Here is a 23302-nt window from a genome sequence, read left to right on the forward strand (position 1 = left end):
CATATCTGGCTAAGTACCGGATCACTCAAATTATGCAAACTCAATTCTATGACAATATAATCTGGCATGTTAACACACATAAGATTTAAATAAACACAGATTTATGATAAACTAATAATAAAAATAACATGTTAACATGTCCAATGTTTACATTGGAGAAAAATATAAGAATATTCCAAAAACATGTATATTTGATTACAAATGTTGCTAGATTATGAATAGCAATATTTTAAATATCAACTGGTTTCTTGGGAGAAAAAAATACTAAATAGTTAGTAAGGCTATGAAGTTTAGGGAGATAATCTTGAAGAAAAACCAATTTTATACTTCATGACTTTTGGAGTCCTCCTCTAAGAGGGTGCTGCGATACTTTCATCTAGTTAATCAGTAGTTCACTGTATTAATGAGTGATTACGTTAATGAAATTGTGAGAACAATCAGGTTGGGATAGCTACACTAAAAATACTGTGACATACAAATTTCTAAGGCAGCTATTTTAACCTCACCTACAAATTACTATTTTATATAATATTAATATGTGTAGCTTACCATTCAAACAATTTTGAAGTTATTTTTAATGTAGCTAACCCAGCCAACCGTTCTTACCATTTGTAGTACCTAACTCATATATCACAGTGCTCTCTCAAACAATATGTTAGGAAGTTTCAAAAGAGAATTTTAGATATTTTTTCTAGAAAAGATGTTCTCCTGCATTGCTGGAGGGTTTAGATATGAAACTATCGAAATCCATTTTCCCCTTACAAAATTAGATCATTGCACTAAAAATTGATATATTCTATACATATTGTTACAAACGCGAGAGACCAGACCATGATGCCAGGTTTGTGGCTGGCTGGTGGCCCCGCACAGCCACTGACGTCATGCGCAATCCATTGACGTAAGGCATGCCATGCGCGCCTGGCCGGATTACAAGGGTTGTCACTACCTCTTCCCCCCTTTCCGCTCCCCGCACATCATCCTGCCTCGCGCTGTTATCTACTGCTGAGCGGCCTTGGGATTTCCACGGGCCGCCGCGTGGAGCAACGTGCATTGACGCTGCTCTTCTGGACTGTTGGGGCGTCGGGTCATCCCGGGATGACGAGACTCGTCACAGCCACTCTCGTCAGTTTGAGAAAGGTGCCACAGTACTTAAGCAGCAACACTGGCCTCTGCGGGGGATGGTGAGTGCTGTGAGTGCTGTGAGTGCTGTGAGTGCTGTAAGTGCTGTGAGTTACGAGTCCACGTGAGAGTTTGTAGACTGATTTTTTTTTGCGACGGAGAGTTCTGCGAGGAATGTGGCGAGAGTTCTGCGGCGAGTTCAGCAACAGTTCCGAGCGGATTCCGAGCGAAAGGATGTGCGACAAGGCGAAGAGGGTGAGAGACCCCTCCTGAGAGTGGCGCAACACGGACTTTGACTGAATTGTGATAGTGTGGCGACTGAGTAGTGTGAGACTGTGTGTGTGGACAGGCATGAGGTAAGGGGCGAACCAGTGTTGAGCCTAGCTCCTGTGAGGAGTGAGAACTGCAGAACTTGACAAGACATTGAGTGACTTGAGAATACACATTTTTAATTGCCAGTGATTTGAGATTGGACATTTTCAACTACACTAGAGTCCCGTTATAGCGAGGTGTCACGGTTCCGGGTTTGTTCCTCGCTATAACCGAATTGGACAAATTTTGGCCTCCAAAAAATAAAAATTAACCGAAAATAGCATAAAAATTGTGTTTAAACCTGTATAATTGGAAAATAACAGGTTATATTAACGAAATCTTAATTTCTGTGAGCAGATGTGTGAATTCTCTTTAAAACGATACCCCATAAGTACGGATGCGATCACCGATTGCGTCAAAATAACCAGAATACCCTACCACGCCACGTAATTATAGCATCTCAGCCCGCGGCCGACGCAGCATTGTCCTGTTATCTATTGCCGACGCGGGCTGTCTGCTGGCGGCCATGTTGGTTCGGGATGTAGCTAACAGGTGGTGCTAGTGTAGCGCGACAATTTAATTCCTTACAAAAAAGCAGGAGTGCAGCTGCGGCAACGCACGTACGCCTCAAACAAAATATTCGCTGGAAAACTATACTTTTTTCATTTAAAGAAACCTGTCAACTTTTTTAGAAAATAAATTTGGGATTAAACTCAAACCATCACCAGCCCTTTCCCGGACAAATACCCCAACAAATGACCGAAACAAAAGTTACAAGAAAACTGTCCTAGCGATTCGGAAATAAATACGGTAGTGCCTAATAGAGGTGTAAAAGTAACGAAAAAATGTGGACCCGTATGTATTCGTTACTATAACAATTAGTACTCGTTACTATCGTTACGTTACTCGTTACTTCTGATACCGCATAATTTGCTAAGTTATGTTGCAGCAACGAATCCAGTCGTATTGCGTACGCGTGCAGTATGACGTCGCGTAAATAATAATAAATAGAATATAAACAATAATAGTTTATGTTAACCAATAAACAATTAAATCTCATTAGAGCGGCTTTTTAATATTATCTCTTTTAAGATAACAACAAAAAAAACGTGAAAATATAGGCGATTATAAAAACAAAAACATACATATTTCTAATTTGTAAAAAATACTTTCTTACGTTGTTTCTGTTCCAATCTCAAACATTGTCTACACACGGCACAGATAACTAACGGAAGTTTGATAAAAAAAAAGAAAGGACGGGATTCTATTTTTAAAGCTACGCACTTGGTGGCGACTGCAAGGCTGAAGAATATGACAGGCGTCAACGGCAAGATGTCTAGTGGCGAGCGAGAGGGGTGGAGATAAAGCAGACAAATAACAAAAGCGCGCTTCAAGCGATCATGCCGTAAATTCCTCAAAAATACCTCGTTATAGCCGTGTTCTCGCTATAACGAGATTCTACTGTATAATTATTTATTATTAATGTAAATATTAGTATTCAATAAAACTGTAATAAAAATTAATTGGGCTATCCCTTACGAACCCAGTTCTCCCCACATTATAAGTCGCAACAGTATGTAGATGTTTGTTACTTATCATGTACATAAATAGTAAATATACAAGTACTTTTAATTTCAGTTTTGTTGAATTATTTTGTAAATTTTGGTAAGCCATTCAAATTTTCTTTTTACATTTTTCATAGGTTACTGAAATTTTTAGAATGAATTGATTAGCTTGAGTTCATTTTTTATCCTTGCATACATATTTACAGCCTCCAAGTATTGGTGTGATGTAACGATCATGTTATACGTTATGCTAGAATTGAAAAGCAAGATAGTTAAAACTAGTCGTCCCCCCCATATACTCTTTTGCATTTATAAAACTGTTTGTCGACAAATTCCAGTGGTCTCATGTGGATACATCTTATACGAAGGTGAAAATTTAAATTAATTGAAAAGTTGACCTTGTCTCACATGCCAGATAATATTGATAGTATTGTCAGAGAGTAGAGGTGGGGCGATACCACACTTTCGATACTCGATTCTGTATTGTTTTTTCAGCTCGATACTTTCGATAATTTCGATACTCCAGGGAAAAATATTTTCCCATTAAGTAACAATTATTACAAATAACATAAATTAGTTTTTAACTATATACATTCCCTCTTTATTACAAAAATACAAACTGCAAACAACTTTAAATACTTGAGTATAAAAATCAATATAAAAAATAGAAGCAAAATACAAACTATCTTCAAGAGAGTTAGCCCTTTATTTTCCAGTACACTTTTTTTTACCGCGAAGAAATGTAAATAAAAAGTAAATCAGAAATTGTTGCTTGTTTGTTTCATTTTACAAACAACTTTATGCAACAGAACAATTTTCAATACAATTTTAATGTGAGAAATGTAAAATACAAAACAATCCGATCGTAAGAAAACAATAACAAACAGGTATATTCAGTTCAAAGATTAATGAATGCACAAAATATGAGATCCGTTCCTTGGTAAAGAGCGTGCACCATTTTCATAATGTGGCCAACTCCCCTTATACCGGGGTAGCTGCACACGTCCGCACTCACTACGCCAGTCCCGTGTACGCGTCACCACTGACATACTGATACTGAGAGTGTAAAGAAATTAAGTTTAACAGACGCGCATCGACTGGTCTAACATTTGGCAAGTGCGCAAAAAAATATATTAGCATACTAAATTTACCGACAGTCCTGGAAACTCTATCGTGATAGGTATAATAATGAATTACCAAACCAAAGATGCTCAAACTTAAATACCGTAAAAAGGCAAAGGGACTTAAAAGGTGAATTCTAGGTATCATTTAAATTGGTATAATTTCATTCCCAGTGTAACGACATTGGTTTACAGACACTCTTGCAGTATAATTAAGGGTGTATGACCCGTTCCAGGTCATGATTTTAGATTTATATTAATCACTGATCAACTTTTAGACATTTTCAATCGTTTAACTTTCACGAAATGAAAAATATATATAGTTGCATACTTTTTGCATAATTAGCTGCCAAAGTTACATTTTTAACCTTTTTGGGTTGTACAAATAACGAGAATTTAATTTATTGCAGAACTGAAACTTTTTAGGATTAACTGCAATGCCACTGGCTACTTCAAGAAATGGTTTGCATTTCCATCACAAAAACTCATTTCATGTTTCTTGGCTGTCAAGATCATACAAATTTTGAGAATTTTGAAATGTCAGGTAAAATTAATTAATATTTTCTGAAAGAAATGCAAACCATTTCTTGAAGTAGCCAGTGGCATTGCAGTTAAACCTAAAAAGTTTCAGTTCTGCAATAAATTAAATTCTCCTTATTTGTACAACCCAAAAAGGTTAAAAATGTAACTTTGGCAGCTAATTATGCAAAAAGTATGCAACTATATATATTTTTCATTTCATGAAAGTTAAACGATTGAAAATGTCTAAAAGTTGATTAGTGATTAATATAAATCTAAAATCATGACCTGGAACGAGACATACACCCTTAATTCTAATCCAAAGTCCCAAAAAAGTCTATTACGGAGGAGGGGGGAGGAACCGAAATTATGACGTTCTTCAGCCTATATAATCCAACCACTAAATCTCGTCGCCGCACTCTGTTTTCAATACACATCTTCTGTAAATCGTACCAGCCGGGAAAATAAAGTACTAAAATCCAGTTCTCATACTTATTTGGTACTGAAGCATACCTCTGAAGCTGGAGACTCCCGGGGTCAGGCGTAAACCCCACTCACTATTTGCGCTTCTAGCAGCGCAATGCTTCTGTGGCCCGTGCACTAGCCCCACACCATCGCGCGCTCGTGTACCACCACGTTTTTCGCTTCGCCAAACGTGCCATGGCATTACCGTCATATTGCCGTTAATTCTTGTTCATGTAACGTAACACAACTTCCCCATGGCTGGGATGCGATTCCTACATTCACGAGCAGTTCCGCGGCCGGCGGTTAAAAACACACTCTCTTCACAAACAGCTGGCAGCCGCCTCCCACTCGTCACGTCAGCTGACATCACCCCCCTCCTCTGCTACCACCCCTCACTCCGCTAGATCGTTCTCGTTACTTCTCGTACGTCCCACTACAGAGTAAGAGTACTTAATGTAAAATAAACCAAGTATACTATTAAAAAGTTACAATAAATAAATATTAAAATACACCATTAAATAATATAAGGACATAAATAGTGTTATAAAAAATTTAATCATCTTAGAATAAACTTTACGCAAAATAAAAAATAATAATAATATCCAAGACTGAGGCCGCCACAAGTGGCCTCAATAATCATTGCTAGTTTGCGCCACTAGTCTCGCTTGGTGCTGACCATAGATGCTACTAGTGAAGTGCACAGTCTTCCTGATACTATACATATCTATGGTGCGATAAAGTTATACTCTTACGTTTGCGAAGGTAAACATAAACAATGAACATTTTTCAAATAAAAGCATTAAAACGTAGTTTATCAGGAGGAATATAATTTTTTTTTTTTTAATTTTATGACTTTTCCGCTTTGTAAAAACGTGTGAAACGGGAACGTATCATCGAGGTTATACTGCAGTTGTATTTTGTACGATGGTGACTCAAAACTTAATTCAATACAAATGAACAAGCACTCCGGTATCGAAAAAATGTATCGAACTTACAATTTCGATACTCGATACTTTGCGATACCGTCAAGTATCGAAAGTATCAAGGTATCGAAGTATCGAAAATCCCATCACTATCAGAGAGGTATACATAATCTTCCTTAACACAACGGTTTTGTGACAGTTAATAGCGACCTGCAGGTAGGTGCCGATGAGCGCCTCGACGCTGTCCGCCACAGCTTTGTCGACGATGCTCCGTTGGCTCAGGAATGCCTCCATGGAGCTGTGGGTGCCCGGCTCCCCGTCCCAGGCCAACAGCTTCTGCTCCATCTCGTCCTGGATCTCGTCGCTCACGAAGCCCGCCCGCTGCTCGACGCGGGGGACGGACAGGTCGTACAGGATGTTGGGAGACACCCCGATCAGGCGGAGCACCTCTTGCAGCGACCGCAGCACGCAGAACCCAGGGGGGACCCAGTCCGACATCGGGGCAAAGTCGTGCACCTGGTAGGCCACAATGCACAGTCTCTTATGCTTGGCTTCTCAGGTAATTAACAAATTATCATTCAATTATAATTTTTGAATAGTAATTAGGATAAAACATTAAAATATGGAACTTTTTTGGGGAATGTAGTCCATTAATAAAAACTTAAAATATGCACCTGTCACCATTTTATATAAGAATTTATATCTCAACACAATAACTATGAATGGCATTACTAACAATGTAATAAAGCTACAAACAAAATCCTCCACATCAGTCATAGTCATAGCATTGTAAGAACATGCCAAAATGCCACTAGCCAAATATTAAAAAAAAATATATTAAAAAAATTCTGTGTATATTTTGAGCTTCAAATGATTTACATAAAAGTGATTTTAAGGAATTTAAATACTGAAGAAATTTTTTTTTAACATTACTTTCTAGCTTCAAAAATATAATGAATTTAAAATAAATCACTTTCATATCTAAGGCAGTCTGTGCCAATGCCAAAGAAGTGTGTATGATTTTATTTCTTTTGTTTTAAAGCTTGAAAGCTTTGCATATCCCACATACCTATAAATATTTCCAATTCGCCAACAAAATTTCATCCTTCCACCACTTTGTGATGACAAAGAAGAGCTGTTCCAGATTACAAGAAGAAGAAGAAAAAAAATTGGGCACGGACTGAAAGCTTGCTTCTTACATTCACCCAAATGGCTGTCATATTGAAATTTTAAGTGTTGAAACTAGGGGTGTGCGGGATCCCGACGCTTCGGGAAAAAAGTCGGGAACATAGGCTTCCCGAAATGCCGGGCGGGAATTTTATTACTCCCGAATTTTTTGGGAAATTGTTTAAAAATTTACAAATGTTTACTAATCATGTGAAAATGTTTTCTATCAATTCAAACTGTTTTTACAACAATATTTTTTATGGATTCGTACATTTTTGAAGTTTCCGTACTATTTAAACGCAAAACATCTTTTAAACGTATGTTGATCGTAGCGACAGCTGTGGTGTGCAGTCAATTATGATAATCGTTTACACATATCTAATTGAAATATAAACAACGTACATGGAGTACCTTCAATATTGTATGCGTTCATAAATATATTTCTTCAAGGGTACAAATTTACAAGATACGTGAATAGTCAGTTATATAACGTTATTGCCATCACCATCGAATACTTAACCTAAAACCACTGTGTGTCCTTAAACACAAACAAAACACATGCGCAATCCAACCTTATCGCCAAAGATATAAGAAATACTAGACTTGCGTTTCATAACGAAGCGTAACCGTTCTCATTACTTGATAGCAGTGGTGATGTAGAGAACTGTATTGGCACTTTGAAAAATATGAAATAATGTAGTTTTACACCACTGCTCACGAGTATCTAAACATCTATGATTTTGCTTTGGGAGAAAAAAAATAGTTGTTTACTGTTTAGTTTGGCGGCCTTTGTCGGCTGACGTTACGTTATTAAGGCTTGTTTGTTTAAAGTATCTGTTCCTATTTTCGATGCCGTATTAAAACAAACTAGCAGCCTACAAATAATGGAGGTCGCAACCGATCAGTTTGTTACTTGTAAACCTAAAAGTGTTTGGAAGTATTTTGAACGTCTGACAGTAAATCCCTGGCAAAGTGTGTCTCGTGTGAAAATTTTTTGAGATGCGAGCATGGTAGCACGTCTGGATTACTAAGACATCTCAATAAACGCCCTTCTATAAAAAAGAATTTGAGGATGCTAAAAAATATGAAGTTGCCGCTGAAAAAAGGGCAAGTGAAGCAGACAAAAGAAATAGCAGCAAAAAAACAACTAACTTTGCAAGAAACATTTAAATGGCCATCTTTTCATATTAGAATTAAAATTTTGCTTTTTTTTTATTTTCCCGATCCCGTCCCGTTTCCCGCGGGAATAATTTATTTTTCCCGAAAATTTCCCGCAGTACAAAAACCTATTCCCGCACACCCCTAGTTGAAACATTTATTTGGACTCTGGTAAGATAATTCTGAACTGTACACATGTAAATAACATTCTACTGATGCAAGAATATGATTTACTGGTAAACAGCATGTACCTAATATGCATGTCAAAACTAGAGTACATATACATATGCCGGATATGCACAGGCAGAACTGGCAATGAATATCGGTCGAGAAATACTTCTGTTACTCACTAGAGTGGATGCCTTGTACAATTAAGATTAAGTGACATACTCTAATGTGTTATTTAAAAGAGAGGTAACTTTTATACAATATAACACATCAAATAACAAATCACACATGGTTTGCCTTAACTAAAAATAATTTCATTATTTTTTTTATTCCATCAATCCCCTCATTTATTATTACAGAAATTTTTATACCAATCAGTAGAGATAAGATTTTATGGTTTTATTTTAGTACAAATTCATTTTTAAAACAGACAATTTCAGTATTATTGTTTTTATTTTTATAAAATCTGTTTGGTAACACAAATTCCACCAAAATAACGATAAAATTTATATGCTGCATTTTTACAAAAAATAAAATTGTTCTAAAAACAGATACATTCAGAACAATAAAAATACATTAGAAAGCATATGTGGTTTAAAAGTGATTCAATAAGAGAAATTATATTAATTATTCTGATTCATGCACTTTCGTACAATTTTTTATCCCAAAATAATGACATTTTCTATTTTCTAACATAAAAGTTTACTTTTTTAAGATTTTGTAACACCCAGATTACAGCCTTCCTCATGCAATCCAGTAATAATGTTTTGTTATAAATTTTTTTGTTAAATTTCTGGTTAGGTTTTTGAAATGATGTAAAGTTTTTTTTTCTTTTTCGAAGTTAGACGTAAAGTATTTCACCGGGTTTATTGTTTATAATTTTAAAATTCATACGTTTATTTTTGAAGTAATTTTTTTTTTTTTGCTGGCTTCTTTGTGTGGGAAGGCGCGTGCTGACGTGATTTTCCTTCGTTATTTCCACGACCGAGGCTTTGTTTCACACGCTAGGCGTGTGAGTCACAGTCACGGGAGTGTGAGAAAGAGACAAAATCGCTGCATCGTGGGAACAGAAGTAAGAATTTCGTAGAGCCTCTGTTGCCATGCGCCGTGATTGGCTGATAATTACATCAGCGAGCCCAGGACACTGCCTGCACGAAGGAAAGGAAGGCTATAAAGTTAGTCATTGTCTGAGCACCGTGCCGAGAGGTCGTGGTCGGGCGATGGCTCGCATCATTTTTGCAATGTTATTTTGAAGTACAACTTTGCGGCTACGGTCTGGGCAACGCCTAAGATCTTTCTTTTGGACATTTAAATTAATTTGAATTTTTTTGACAGTAGTCGTAGGCGAAGCCCACAGCGAGGCGACAAAGAGTTTTGTCCAGCCGTTGCTGCTCGGAACTTATCCGGGCAATATAATGTAATTTGTAATAAGTCTACGTGTTTTTCCCCTTTAGGGAGGTACTGGTTAAATTTTTGTTGTGTGCTCTGTTGTGCTAAATATTTTATGATTTTTTAATGAATAATTAAAACCAGGTAATACATCGAACATTGTTTATAAATTTCTTCTTTCTTCGTGACCTGCAACCTGTATGTTCCACTCATCACCTAAATTGAGCTAGCTGGAGGTGGTGAGAGGTGACAATTTGAATCAAGGTTTGCTTAATTGATACTTAACTCTATGAATTAACTTGCATTTCGGTCTTATATGGTGAATTAACTTGCATTTTGGTTTTATGCTGTGGTTTGACATGCTTTTCGGAGTTATTTCAGTTTTATTGCAATTCACCACATAATCTTGTCTCTACCAATCAGTAGCACAAGATGTAAGTACAAATAAAAAAAAATTGGTTGCCCATCTTTTGATTGGCATCAGTACTAAGTTAGTAATTCACCCTCACATGTTATTTAATTGAAATAAGTATCAAAATGAAGGTTATTTTAATGCCTAAGTAAAAGTGGTCCAAACTCATGACTGCCGAGGTTTATAGTGCGATTATTTGAGTAAGAAAGTGAGGTTGTGACAGAGAATTGTTGCACTCTATGAATAGAAAAGGACGCAGCAGAGCCAACACAAATCAGCATTGACATAATTGATAGTTTTTACTTCCTGCGTTTTAACAGATTCTCCATGTCACAAACACAGAAGGGAAGTGGAATCATTGAGAGACAGGACCTGGATTTGAACCCACAGGATAAAAAAAAAAAAAAAGAAGAGGGTGATGATCTGTAAAACATGGAAGCAATGGAAGAAGGTAAGTCGTGGAGAGAAGTAAAGAGGTTGGTTGAAAACAGGACCAGATGGAGATGCTTTGTTGATATCCAATGTCCCACGAAGGACAACAGGAATTAAGTCACGTAAGTCAAATCCATGTCTCAAACATTTGATAAGATAGCTCAATTTATCCTTATAAATTTTTGCTCAACTAATGCTTCTGAGATGCATGTCATATTAATTTTTTCGCTATTTTATGCCTTCTATCAAAGATTAAGAACACCAAAGTCGACAGAAGTTTGATGTTCTACACAGAATTAAACGGCCTCTACAACCCAAACCTACTGAAATTATTGGCAAGCCTAAAAAATTATTGTTTAAAGGAGGCTTTAGTATATGCAGTGTCAAATCTATATTGCTTAATCCAACTGATCCTTGTAGTGTAAAAAAACTACATCCTGGGGATTGCGGTTGGTTCATCAGTGGCTATTTAAAGCCAAATCATTTTTTACATTACGACCTTGGTACATTTTGATACCACATAAATTCTTGCGATTTATTTTTATTTATATACTTGAGTTAGATGCTTAATTAGAAATTATTATATTGCAAAAGTGAATCACATATGTCAAACTGACACTGTTTTGGTGAAATAAGTACATATTGTGAAACATTTAAATGTAATATTTGTTGAATAATGTGATGACATTAAGAATTAAACAGAATTAATAAAACATAAAAACAACACCGAAATATCCATTTTTATTAAATAAATAAGCCTTAAAATAAATCAACAAAATCTTGTCTCTAGTAATAGAAAAATGTGTTTATTATTTTGTTTACAATCAAAGATATAAAGTGTAAATTTTAGTGTAGTAAATAAAAAGACCCAGAAATAATTAATTGTGATATCCTTTCAAACCCAGCTACCCAAGTCACAATAACACCATTAATAGTTAAATGTTAAGTGTGAATTTTAGTCAGATTCAGAAGAAAAAAAAAACACTGCTCAAGTTTGCTCATAAATCATAACTGAACTTATAGATACACTACAATTTTATTATTGTTGGAAACACAATGTTCAATAAGAACCAAATATCCTTATCAATTATATGCTCAGAAACCACAGAATTGCACTTCTTAAAAAAATATTCACAATGAATTTGATATTTTATCCCAAAGGTTTTGCAGATCTGTCTACATACCTTCATAATTCTTGGGAGGCCTATGTGCCTGCCGCAGTAGAAGAGGTAGCGATTGCCCACAATCTTGCCTTTCAGCTGTGTGAGCTTGCCTTCGTTCAACTTGGGAAATACTGCGAACAGGTAAAGGCTCACTGACAGCTTCAGGAAACTGTCGCCGAGTGTTTCTAGTCGCTCCAGGTTGACTATGTCATTGGCTGATGATGTACATATTGCCTAGCAGACAGAATGACATTTATTATTTGTTTATTTATTTATATTTATTGTCATTATAGAGATGGACACACAAGACCAAAGGTAGGGGATATTGGAAAAACTAGCCAGTCTACAGAAAAAACAATTCAACCATTTGGCGGAGTACTTTCAGGAAACCGCAAACAAACTTGGATTTGAAACTAAGCCCTCCTTAATACCAGTAAAATATTTAACGGTTGTGCCACCTTGCTGCAACATTGAGTTGTTTTAACACAACAAATTTCTGTTTTGGATAAATTTCATAACTGTATTTTCCAGTTACAGTCATAACAAGAAAAGTACAAAATTGCAAAAAAAAGTAGTGTTGTGCGAGATCTCGAACCTCGAGAAAAATTTTGAGAAATATTGCACACTCGAACAGCGAGCGAGAAAAATAATTTCGAAAAAAAAAAAACCAGAATTTTTTTCGGTACCGGTAACAACTCAATTTGGTATGGAAACTAAATTTGATATTGATAGTTGTATTTTTATATGTTGATCATTACATACACACTGCCATTATTTTAGTTTAAATGTTTTAAAAATACCAAACGTGTCTGCCTGTTTGGACGAAAAATTATTTGGCGGAACACAAAGCAAACATGATGCAACCATTAAGAGATATTAGACTAGCTGATAGTCAACCATCCAAAACCTTTATCAATAACCGAAACTGTGAATAAAAACTGTCATATGAAATTCCAATTTATCCTGAAAGAAAAACTGCAGTATTTAATTTTTAAATTACGTAAGCGTAATACATAATAAAATACGTTCGAACATAACCTACAAAATCGGTTTTGTTTACATACACGTTATTACGGTAAAGTTATTAAAAGCATTACCTTTAATTTAGTCATAATATTTTGTTCGGTGATGTTTAATAGCATACTGAAATGTTGATTATTACGGCAAAATACAAAATTTACTTTTTAACGAACAAAAGGAAATGGTGGTCATGCTGCCAGACCGAGTCTGCTTCGCTGTTCCGTTTCTTATTTCATTTCCAATAAAAGACTGCGCAAGTCATGTGATTATTAAATGGACTGGAATGTAAAGGAATGGATTGAACACGCAGAACAATTCACGCCCTTGTATTACGTAAAATTACGTGAATGTGTGTTCAAACCCGTTGAAAAGGCAGAATAAATAGTATGTTCATCCCATTTCCTTTTCCACCTTTTTTTCACTCAGTCGTAAGACGTCACGAGTAATGAATCCAGCCAAAGCCTCCCTAGTATCAATTTCTTTGTTTTCATTACAGTACCAGAGTTTCCCGTTTACGCGAGCTACTCTGCGGGTATGAATAAATAATGTGACGTCTGTAAAATGTTATTAGGAATATGAGAATAATTTCCTAATACTGCTTTATCTCTAACTGCGGCGTAACCAAGTGGGGAAAAAAACCGTTGCGGGAATATAACAGTTTAACAGTTAAACTTTGTTGTCAAATTAAACTTTGATTTAACGGTAAAATGGAAGATGTGGAGATATCACTGTGGCAGTATTACACAAAAAGTGGAGATAAGTCAACGGGAACCACAATTAACATGTTAGCTACTAGACTTTTACCTAAGTGAGTGAATGTTTATTTATAATTTAGTGTAGGCTTACATAACGTGTGGTGCATGTCAGTTGTGCACAGGCAACTAAATTGACATTCTATATGATAAACAACAGTTTTATGTACAGAACAATATATTTTGAAAGTGATATCTACAGTAAATCTTGATTATTTAAAAATTTCTCATTCTCGTCTCGTTTCTCGCGAGAAAAATATTTTCTTTCTCGAAAATTTCTCGAGGCCTAAATCTTATTCTCGCACAACCCTAAAAAAAAGTCTTCTCACAAAGTTATAATTCATCTGAAAGAATAATTGCCATGTTCTACTAAGGTAGATAAAGTCTATAAAAAGTAAAACTAATACAAACTGTAAATATAAATAATTCAGTCAAGGGGTTTATGAACACAATTTTTTTTCAATTTGAATCAAAATGGAAAAAAAATAGATCTAAAGCATCATTGAAGATAAGTCCAACATGATACATTAAGAAAAGTTGATAGATATAACTTTCAATGCTTGAGTAAGTTTTTAATGAGCACATCCTGAATACGAACATTGTATGAAACTTAATATGAACAAAATGCCTCTGCTTGTAAATAAAAATCCAAAATCGTAAAAACAAAAATTAGTAAAATTACTATATTAAAGAACAAGATTAATTTATGTAGCTTCACATGAAATTGAACAAACCAAATTAATTATTGCTTATAACTCAGCATCTTTTTAAAACTCTTAAACTCTTAAGAACAGGCAGTTTTACTAATTCTGAAACACTACGCAAGAATTTGAGGAAAATTTATAAGCATACAGCACCCAAAAACATAAAAACAGTGAAATTTAGTGTGAAGAATCTCGCTGTCGGTCTCTTGATTTATGTACATTGAACAAAACAATTATAACAGTTCTTTGTACTTGGAAGAATGTTACTCTTCTATTTTGTGCAACTGCATCTTCCATCCTCCATAAAATAACCAAAAAAGTTGAGTTGTTATTAGCACCATCTTCTCAGAAGAGGCATCTGTGTATGTGCATCTGTGAGAGATAGATACAAAAACATGAAATCCCAAATAAAATTCCCTGACAAGTTTACCCTGAATCAATTATAAATTTCTCTGACCCTAATTTTTAGTGTTATGCTACTTCACATTTAAAAATTAATCAGCATTATTTTTTTAAACTGCAAGTACTCAACATACAAATGAGTAAAAGATTGAACTTAATTTTATTCAAGGTAAAGCAAATAAATGTGATAAAATGTATCTGTAGCTGTATAGTATACATATATATATACAAAACTCACTGAGAATAAAAACATTACGAGATTATGTATGTAATCCAATTGAATTGTAGCAGACAATTAAGATGTCAAAATAAACCAGGGTGATTCTAAAGGAAAGCCAATTATAATGGAAATTCCAAACTGCATTTTTTTTTTTTTTTACTTCTCGACACATTTTACAAAATTATCTAAGAGGGCATTGTGATACTACAAGTAGTCTACCAGTAATTGACCATTTTAAAGAATAATTGTTAGGTTAGGTTAGCTGCATTAAAAATACTTAATAATAGTTAGGATGGTTGTTTATGTTAGGTTACCTACATATCTATATATAAACTTCAATTGCACAATTACAGTGCGTTTGTCTCGCTAAAACTAGAAAACTGCTTGACCGATTTGAATGATTTTTTTGTTTTGTTTGCCTAATTACAGGGATGGTTTAGGAAAAAACCCTAAGTAACAGCCGAAAAATCAAAAAAATCAAATTCGGTCATTTAGTATGGGCATTGCCACTTCAAATTACTTTTGAATGTTTCTGCGTTTGTCCTTTATGCGTTCCTAAACCACTGAACTGATCTCGATGAAATTTTACACACTTGACCTTCAAAACACGAGGAAGGTCCTGCCTAGGTGAGATTACGATAACACCAACCCTTAAAGCAGAATTTAAGGTGGCGCGGGAGTCGTGTGGATAGTTTCCTGTAGGGGCTTTATAGTATTTCCTCTTTGCTATAGTCCAAATAATAATGGTGGGTGAGAGGGTAGAACACAGGAAAATAGAGGGTGGGAGAGTGTGAGAAAGGGGAAGAGGGAGGGAGAGGGGGAGAGGAAGGAAAAGGGATATATAGAGATAGAGTTAGGTATAGAGAGAACTAAACAGATAGAGATAGATATAAAGATAGGGTGAGATAGAGACATACTCACACACACTGTTTATGTATACCTACAGTAGAATCTCGTTATAGCGAGCACGGTAATAGCGAGAACACGGCTATAACGAGGTATTTTTGAGGAATTTACGGCGTGAGAGCTTGAAGCGCGCTTTTGTTATTTGTCTGCTTTATCTCCACCCCTCTCGCTCGCCACTAGACATCTTGCCGTTGACGCCTGTCACATTCTTCAGCCGTGCAGTCGCCACCTAAGTGCGTGGCTTTAAAAATAGAATCCCGTCCTTTCTTTATTTTATCAAACGTCCGTTAGTTATCTGTACCGTGTGTATTGGAACAGAAACAACGTAAGAAAGTATTTTTTACAAATTAGAAATATGTATGTTTTTGTTTTTATAATCGCGTATATTTTCACGTTTTTTTTGTAGTTATCTTAAAAGAGATAATATTAAAAAGCCGCTCTAATGAGATTTAATTGTTTCTTGGTTAACAAAAACTATTAATTGTTTATATTCTATTTATTATTATTTACGCGACGTCATACTGTACGCGTACGCAATACGACTGGATTCGTTGCTGCAACATAACATAGCAAATTTAGCGGTATCAGAAGTAACGAGTAACGTAACGATAGTAACGAGTACTAATTGTTATAGTAACGAATACATACGGGTACGCATTTTTTCGTTACTTTTACACCTCTAGTAGGCACTACCGTATTTATTTCCGAATCGCTAGGACGGTTTTCTTGTAACTTTTGTTTCGGTCAGTTGTTGGGGTATTTGTCCGGGAAAGGGGTGGTGATGGTTTGAGTTTAATCCCAGATTTATTTTCTAAAAAAGTTGACAGGTTTATTTAAATGAAAAAGTATAGTTTTCCAGCGACTATTTCGTTTGAGGCGTACGTGCGTTGCCGCACCCGCACTCCTGCTATTTTGTAAGGAATTAAATCGTCGCGCTACACTAGCACCACCTGTTAGCTACATCCCGAACCAACATGGCCGCCAGCAGACAGCCCGCGTCGACAATAGATAGCAGGACAATGCTGCGTCGGCCGCGGGCTGAGATGCTATACTTACGTGGCGTGGTAGGGTATTCTGGTTATTTTGACGCAATCGGTGATCGCATCCGTACTTATGGGGTATCGTTTTAAAGAGAATTCACACATCTGCTCACAGAAATTAAGATTTCGTTAATATAACCTGTTATTTTCCAACTATACAGGTTTAAACACAATTTTTATGCTATTTTCGGTTAATTTTTATTTTTTGGGGGCCAAAATTTGTCCAATTCGGTTATAGCGAGGACACGGTTATAGCGAGGATCAAACCCGGAACCGTGACACCTCACTATAACGGGACTCTAGTGTACTTTTAAAAATGTAGAAAAAAAATTAAAGAGACATTGCAACACATGCCGAGCATTAGTTAGTCTCTTTTATATAAAAATCAATTGCAGTGCGTTAGTCACACAAAAACTTGAAAATGTCTTGACCGGTTGGAATAATTTTTTTTTTGTTGTTCAGACCGGTTTGAATAATAATTTTTTTTTGCTGTTCACCTCAATTCTGGGGTGGTTTAGAATAGCCAAAATAGTGAAAAAAATCTAAATTCAAAATTTGGTATGGGAATTAAATTCAATAGATGGTGTACGTGGTGGACCTTTCGTTTGACAGCTGCGCCATGCATAACTGTTTTTCATTTCGTGCAGTTGTGTGAAATCTATTACATTTATAGTTGTTTTTTTCGTTAAAGAAAGGTAGTGGATTTTGAGAAATTATGTGGTTAAAGCGAATTTTATTAAATTCTGTGAATATTCATTTTGATCTACCATTCTATTAAGGGAAATTGATTTTACAGGCTTAAACATAACCACAAATTCATTAAATGTGTTTCAGCAAGACTCGATAAATTAGAGCTGTGCCATGCATGACTGTTATTCATCATTCTGTGCGTTTTTGTGAAATCTTTTACATTTAAAATCGTTTTTTCGTAAAAAAAAAAAAAAAAGGAAGTGGATTTTGAAAATAGATTTGGTTAAAGTGAATTTAATTACATTTTACGAACATTCTTTTTGATCAGCCATTCTATTAAGGCCAATTGACTTTGCAGGCTTAGACATAACCACAAATTAATTCAAATGTATTTTAGCAAAACTCGAGGAATAAGTCTGAGGTTAATACTAAGTTTTATTTAATAACCAAACAAAACCCAAACTGTACACGATGCGTCTAAAATTCTTGATCTCAATGAATCAGAGTTGGAAGGTTGATAAGGATTGATATAATCGTTTATGAAGAGTTACTATCCAATAAATTTGAGGTGGTACGAAGTTCACTGGGTCATCTTGTTATGTATACTTTTAAATTGTGAACGGTTGGTTAGCGTCATTAAGAAGACTATAAAATTATAAGGATTATAAGGATGTTTAATGTTGTCTAATGTTGGTTTAGTTAGCTTCTTTTTATATTGGTAGTTCCTAACCCATGCTGACATCGCCATGGGTCTACTCGCACGCATGCAAATCAAGGATCGTAAAGTGTGAGGGAGTAAGAAAAAAAAGCCATGCTACGGTTCGTAAGTATGCTCTACGCAGAGGTGCCCACCCCTCCCCCCCAACACTATGACTCACCCCCCCTAACCTAATGATGCGCCCAAACCCCCCCCCCCCCCCCCACGAATTTTTTTTATGCCATTTTCTCAATGATTTACTCAATTATTTTATAATATTATACTTTTTTAGTATTATATTTTATCACATTTTGCATTAATTAAAACTGATTTTATATTAATAATTTTGGTCATATCAGGTAATATTTCCATCCTGAACCGACAGATGCCAAACTGCTTTTGTTGAGGAAAGTGCGGGGCTGCCAATTTGATTTACAAGATCCCTTTCAATTATCAAAGCACCAGAAACGTATTTTCACATTAGAAGCTATAATTATGTAAATAATATATACATTTTTCTTGTCTTTTAACCACCCCCCCCCCCCCTGAAATTTTAATGACGCAGTCTGCGTCGTTACCCCCCCCCTTGTGGGCACCCCTGCTCTACGCCATACTGACAACAGTGGACTACAAGAAGTGGATCATTGTATAAAACCTGCCACTCCCTTCGCGCCGCAGCTCGTGTGTGTTTGCCCTTTTAACTTTTTATACTTGAATCATAGAACTTAACAGCATAATGCAGGATGGTGTATGAATTACACAACTTTTTGCAAGAAACTGTTATTAATTTCCTTTTTCTGGCCAGCTTAATAAGAAGTAAATATCACTTAAGTTTACTGGATTCGAACATTGAATTTTTGCATATATGTACCCCAGAACTCTTATTACAAACTGAATGGACTTAAAAAATAAATTTCATGAATTTAAACATTTTGTTGCCTTGTAATATTCTTTCATATGTCACTGCTAATAGCATAGACTTAATGTCAGTTTGTCTGCCATTTACTTATGCCCACTTCCAGCATTTGGTCGGAGACACTTTTTATTTATTGAGAAATGGCCTTGTCAGAAAGTGGGGCGAGGGTAGCTAAATGTGTGGAACAATAGCAGAAATTTATTTACCCTCAGATATAATTAAGTTTTTTCAGAAAGAGGCAAATGCCCCATCTTACCCCGACCCCATAGGTAAAACGGGATGAGTAAAAATTTATAATTTCTAAGGTTTTCATGTAATAATTTAACTCAAAACATGATAAGTTATATGTAATTATAATAAAGTATTATAATGAATACAAAGATGAAGTATTATCATTTTCATTAAATTTAAAATTATTAATTTTAAAACAATAAATAAACTTAAATAAACATTCTAAAATAACTACTTATAGTAAAAAAAGCTCATTTTCAAGTTAGTGAAGTTTAGTTTTTACAGGAGTGAACCAATTAGTCTTGCTTACAATGTTCACAAATGAAATTTACTTCATCTTCATTTTCCTCTCCAGCACAGGAGTAGTGGGCCCATCTGTAACAACTTATACACGACACCCATCCTGCATTAGATTGTGTATAAAAGTACCCGCAATACAAAAAATCAGTATCGCAATTTTCTTCACTATCTGAGCTATCCACACCCTATTCCAATATAGTTTTCTTCTATTTTACTTTTTCCCGCTCTTTTCGTGGCCTTTAATTCTCTTACACTTTGGTGTCAATTTTTTCTTCAATTAATTTCCAGTATTATGTTATTCTCTCCTTTGTCTTCCCTGAAAGTTTATTTTCAAGCTCTTTTTTATAAGGAAAACTTGTAATTATCGCAGTTTTGCTTTTTCACCATGTTATCTTATCTGTCTTATGTTTATTTTTACTACACGAGGGATGGGCAATATCTGATCCAGAGATGTTGTGAAAGCACTCATGTTTATTGAGTTCACTGAGGCTGGAATCATCTTGTTGGCTCAAAGGAACATAATGATGTGGACATCTGGGTTCACTGTAGACTTGAGAGGTAACAGGATCAGCTAGTGTTGGCACGCAGAGTGAATGTTCGTTACTGACAGTATCTGCAACTTCTTTTTCTTTATTTTGAACTTGGTCAGTAGTATTTGATGCATGAAAGATGAACCAGGAAAAATATTTGAATGAAAGAAATGAATTCCCGTCACCTTGAAGTTGTTTATGGCATTGCTCATTGTCGCAGCTATAATGAAGGATTTTTCTAGAATCTCAGCAATCTGAAACATGGTGACCACCCTTCCTGGGAGTGATTCTAACCAATCTGCTGTCTCTTGGTCATAATATGTGCTAAGAGGTTTTGTAACTCCAACATCAAAGGGCTCGTAGTCTGCGAGTGAAGTGAGGCGAAAAGCTCACTATAACTACCCCACATTTTCGGGATATTAGAGATGGACGAGTTGAAGTTTTTTGGCTTCGAGTCGAGTCGAGCCGAGTTTATCAATTCATATTTCGAGTCAAGTCGAGTTCGAGCGACAAAATTTTTGAAGAGGTCGAGTCAGTTCGAGTTTCATAATTTTATATTTTTTTGCATCAAATATGATAAATAAAATATTACTACACATCCATTGATATAAGAATTGTGTATCCAAGATGCATCTGCATTATTTAAATATTTTAAATGATTAATTAGCAAATCATTATGTTATTTAAATATAAAAAACTAAGCTTATGTGGTCTACCGTGTTTCAATTTTTTCTCCATGTAAAATCCACTTAATATTTGTATCAGTATTTACTTATGCCGAAATTCGTATGCCGTTTTTGGCTTCTCACTAGTCAGTGTTGCAAACGTCAAGTTACGTAACTTCTCAATGTAAATACACTTTCCGCGGCAAGATTATTCGCCCGGAACTGTTACAACTTCAAGAATATCAATATGTTTAATAAATAAATATTTCATGCATTTGATTTGGCGATCTGTAACTGATTGCCAAGTAAAATGCATGAGCGTTGTTATTATTATATTTTATTCAAACAAAAAGAAAGTAATTTTATCTTAAACGTTATTGACACGCAGCGCTGCGTAGCAGAGCACAGCTAAATTTAGTTCCAAAATGCAAGGCTGGCTGGCCTCACACGCAGCCATTTTCACGCTTCACGGCTTGGTGTTATTTACTAAATATTATAATATAATTATTTAGCGTTTTTATTTTTATGTTACGGAAATCTCTTGTTTATACGAGTTATTATAAACGGGGCACGATAAACGTGATGACTATTAATACATGTGCGTTTTGGTACAAAGTTTTCTTCAGTGAAAATCCATTGACGTATCTTGTAAACAAATGCGGTACCGTATTTGAAGTAAACACAGGATGTAAAACAAAATGAAAACAGTGCACGCTGTTTTACAAGGTTTTTATAAGTTTTTATAAATAAAATGGTCATGTGACATAATTTTGTCCTATAAACTGTCGCCACTATCGACAAAATCACGCTACGACGTCACGTTCATAAATGAAGGTAGGCCTAGGTTTGGTTGCACTTGTACCTATTATAGTGCCGTAGCACGGTAGCAGGTAAGGTTAGGTTTGCATGGGATTTGTTTTGTTTGAAGGTCATTATCAATTCTTGCTGTATTAATAACTTGGCGAAAATGTTAAGACAACCTTGACTTGGCGAAAACGTTAAGACAACCTATAATAAAGTGCTAAATGTCACGATGCTGGTACTTAACTCGAAACTTGTTTCGAGTCTCGAACTTGATAAAATATGTGACTCGGTTTTCGAGTCGAGTCAATCAGACCCAACTCGGCTCGGCTCGGCTCGGCTCAACTCGACTCGACTCGATAAACCAAGACTCGACCCATCTCTACGGGGTATATAAGAATATTTTAATTTTGATCATGAGTAGAATGTCCATTCAACAGGAGAACTAGGGGTTCTTTTGATGCACCTGAAAACTATAGAAATTTCTCAAACCAGATCTCAAAAATATCTTTCTGCAGCAAATAAAAAATGTGGCACTGTAACCACATTTTAGGAGAGCAACCGTTTAACCGTTCAGGCTTCATCCTTTGTCTAGGGTATACCAGCATGGAAGACATGTGTGTGCCAGCAGCATTTATGCATAGTTCAATGGAAATTATTTTCCCTCTGTCAGCTGAAGTCAACTTTCCAACCTGCTTTTTTCCTCTAGTAGCAATAATTTTAGAAGTTGATTTGAGGATGGCTGTAATTCCAGTCTCATCACAATTATAAATTCTGTCTGGTGTGAAGCTGTAGCTGTCGTAAAGTTCTCCCAGAAACTTATAAAACTGTAAAAGATTTTCCCTATTGAATGCTGAAGCATGAACTATTGATGTAAAATTTATGTCATTGCCATAGTTGTTGTTGGTGAAAATATGAAATACTGTTTGTGCGAAACGCACACATCATATGATATGTTACAATATCCCAAAATATTTTGGCAAGGTGAAGACTGTTATCATTTCTCGCTCAAGATGATAAATCCCTTGTTACAGGTGAGAAGCATATCTAAATTTTTTTCTTAATACAATAAATACAATACAATTATTTTATTTTACTAACACAAAAATTTATTTACTAGTACTGGAACAAACATAAATGCTAGTTCACTGAACTATTATTCATATCGACAGATAGTTTGTGAAAATGAGAACAATCTCATCCTGAAATGTCGGCGTCTATTTCACCAATATGCTGTCAATATTTACGTCAAAGTTGAAATTGAGCGATTGACATTCATCAGATTGAACCAGATCAAACTCAGTTCCGAAGAGTATATCCACCTTCGAGATGCCATTAATGCTGACGGAAAGGCACAGAATGTCGGACCAATGACGATTCTCCCAGGAACGTACGTTGGCAATCCGCGACATACGCATGAATATGCTCAAGATGCCATGTCATATGTTCACCATTACGGAACACCAGATTTGTTTATTACGTTCATGTGGAATCCACTGTGGATAGAAATTTAAC

The 23302-nt window shown here is 35.5% G+C and overlaps 1 protein-coding gene across 5 annotated transcripts in view; it reads right to left on the bottom strand.

Moving 5' to 3' along the window:
• The window catches only part of LOC134541907 (endoribonuclease Dicer-like), a 224263-nt gene that overhangs the window by 60716 nt on the left and 140245 nt on the right, over nt 1-23302 (bottom strand). For all 5 annotated transcript variants that reach the window (XM_063385650.1, XM_063385649.1, XM_063385646.1 and 2 more), the window contains exons 20-21: nt 11935-12147; nt 6235-6540 (exon numbers count right to left, since the gene is read on the bottom strand). In XM_063385650.1, the coding sequence (XP_063241720.1) occupies nt 6235-6540; nt 11935-12147 (519 nt within the window). The remainder of the gene's footprint in view (nt 1-6234; nt 6541-11934; nt 12148-23302) is intronic.

Source organism: Bacillus rossius, assembly GCF_032445375.1.
Source record: "Bacillus rossius redtenbacheri isolate Brsri chromosome 4 unlocalized genomic scaffold, Brsri_v3 Brsri_v3_scf4_2, whole genome shotgun sequence".
In the NCBI taxonomy this organism is placed as follows: Eukaryota; Metazoa; Arthropoda; class Insecta; order Phasmatodea; family Bacillidae; genus Bacillus; species Bacillus rossius.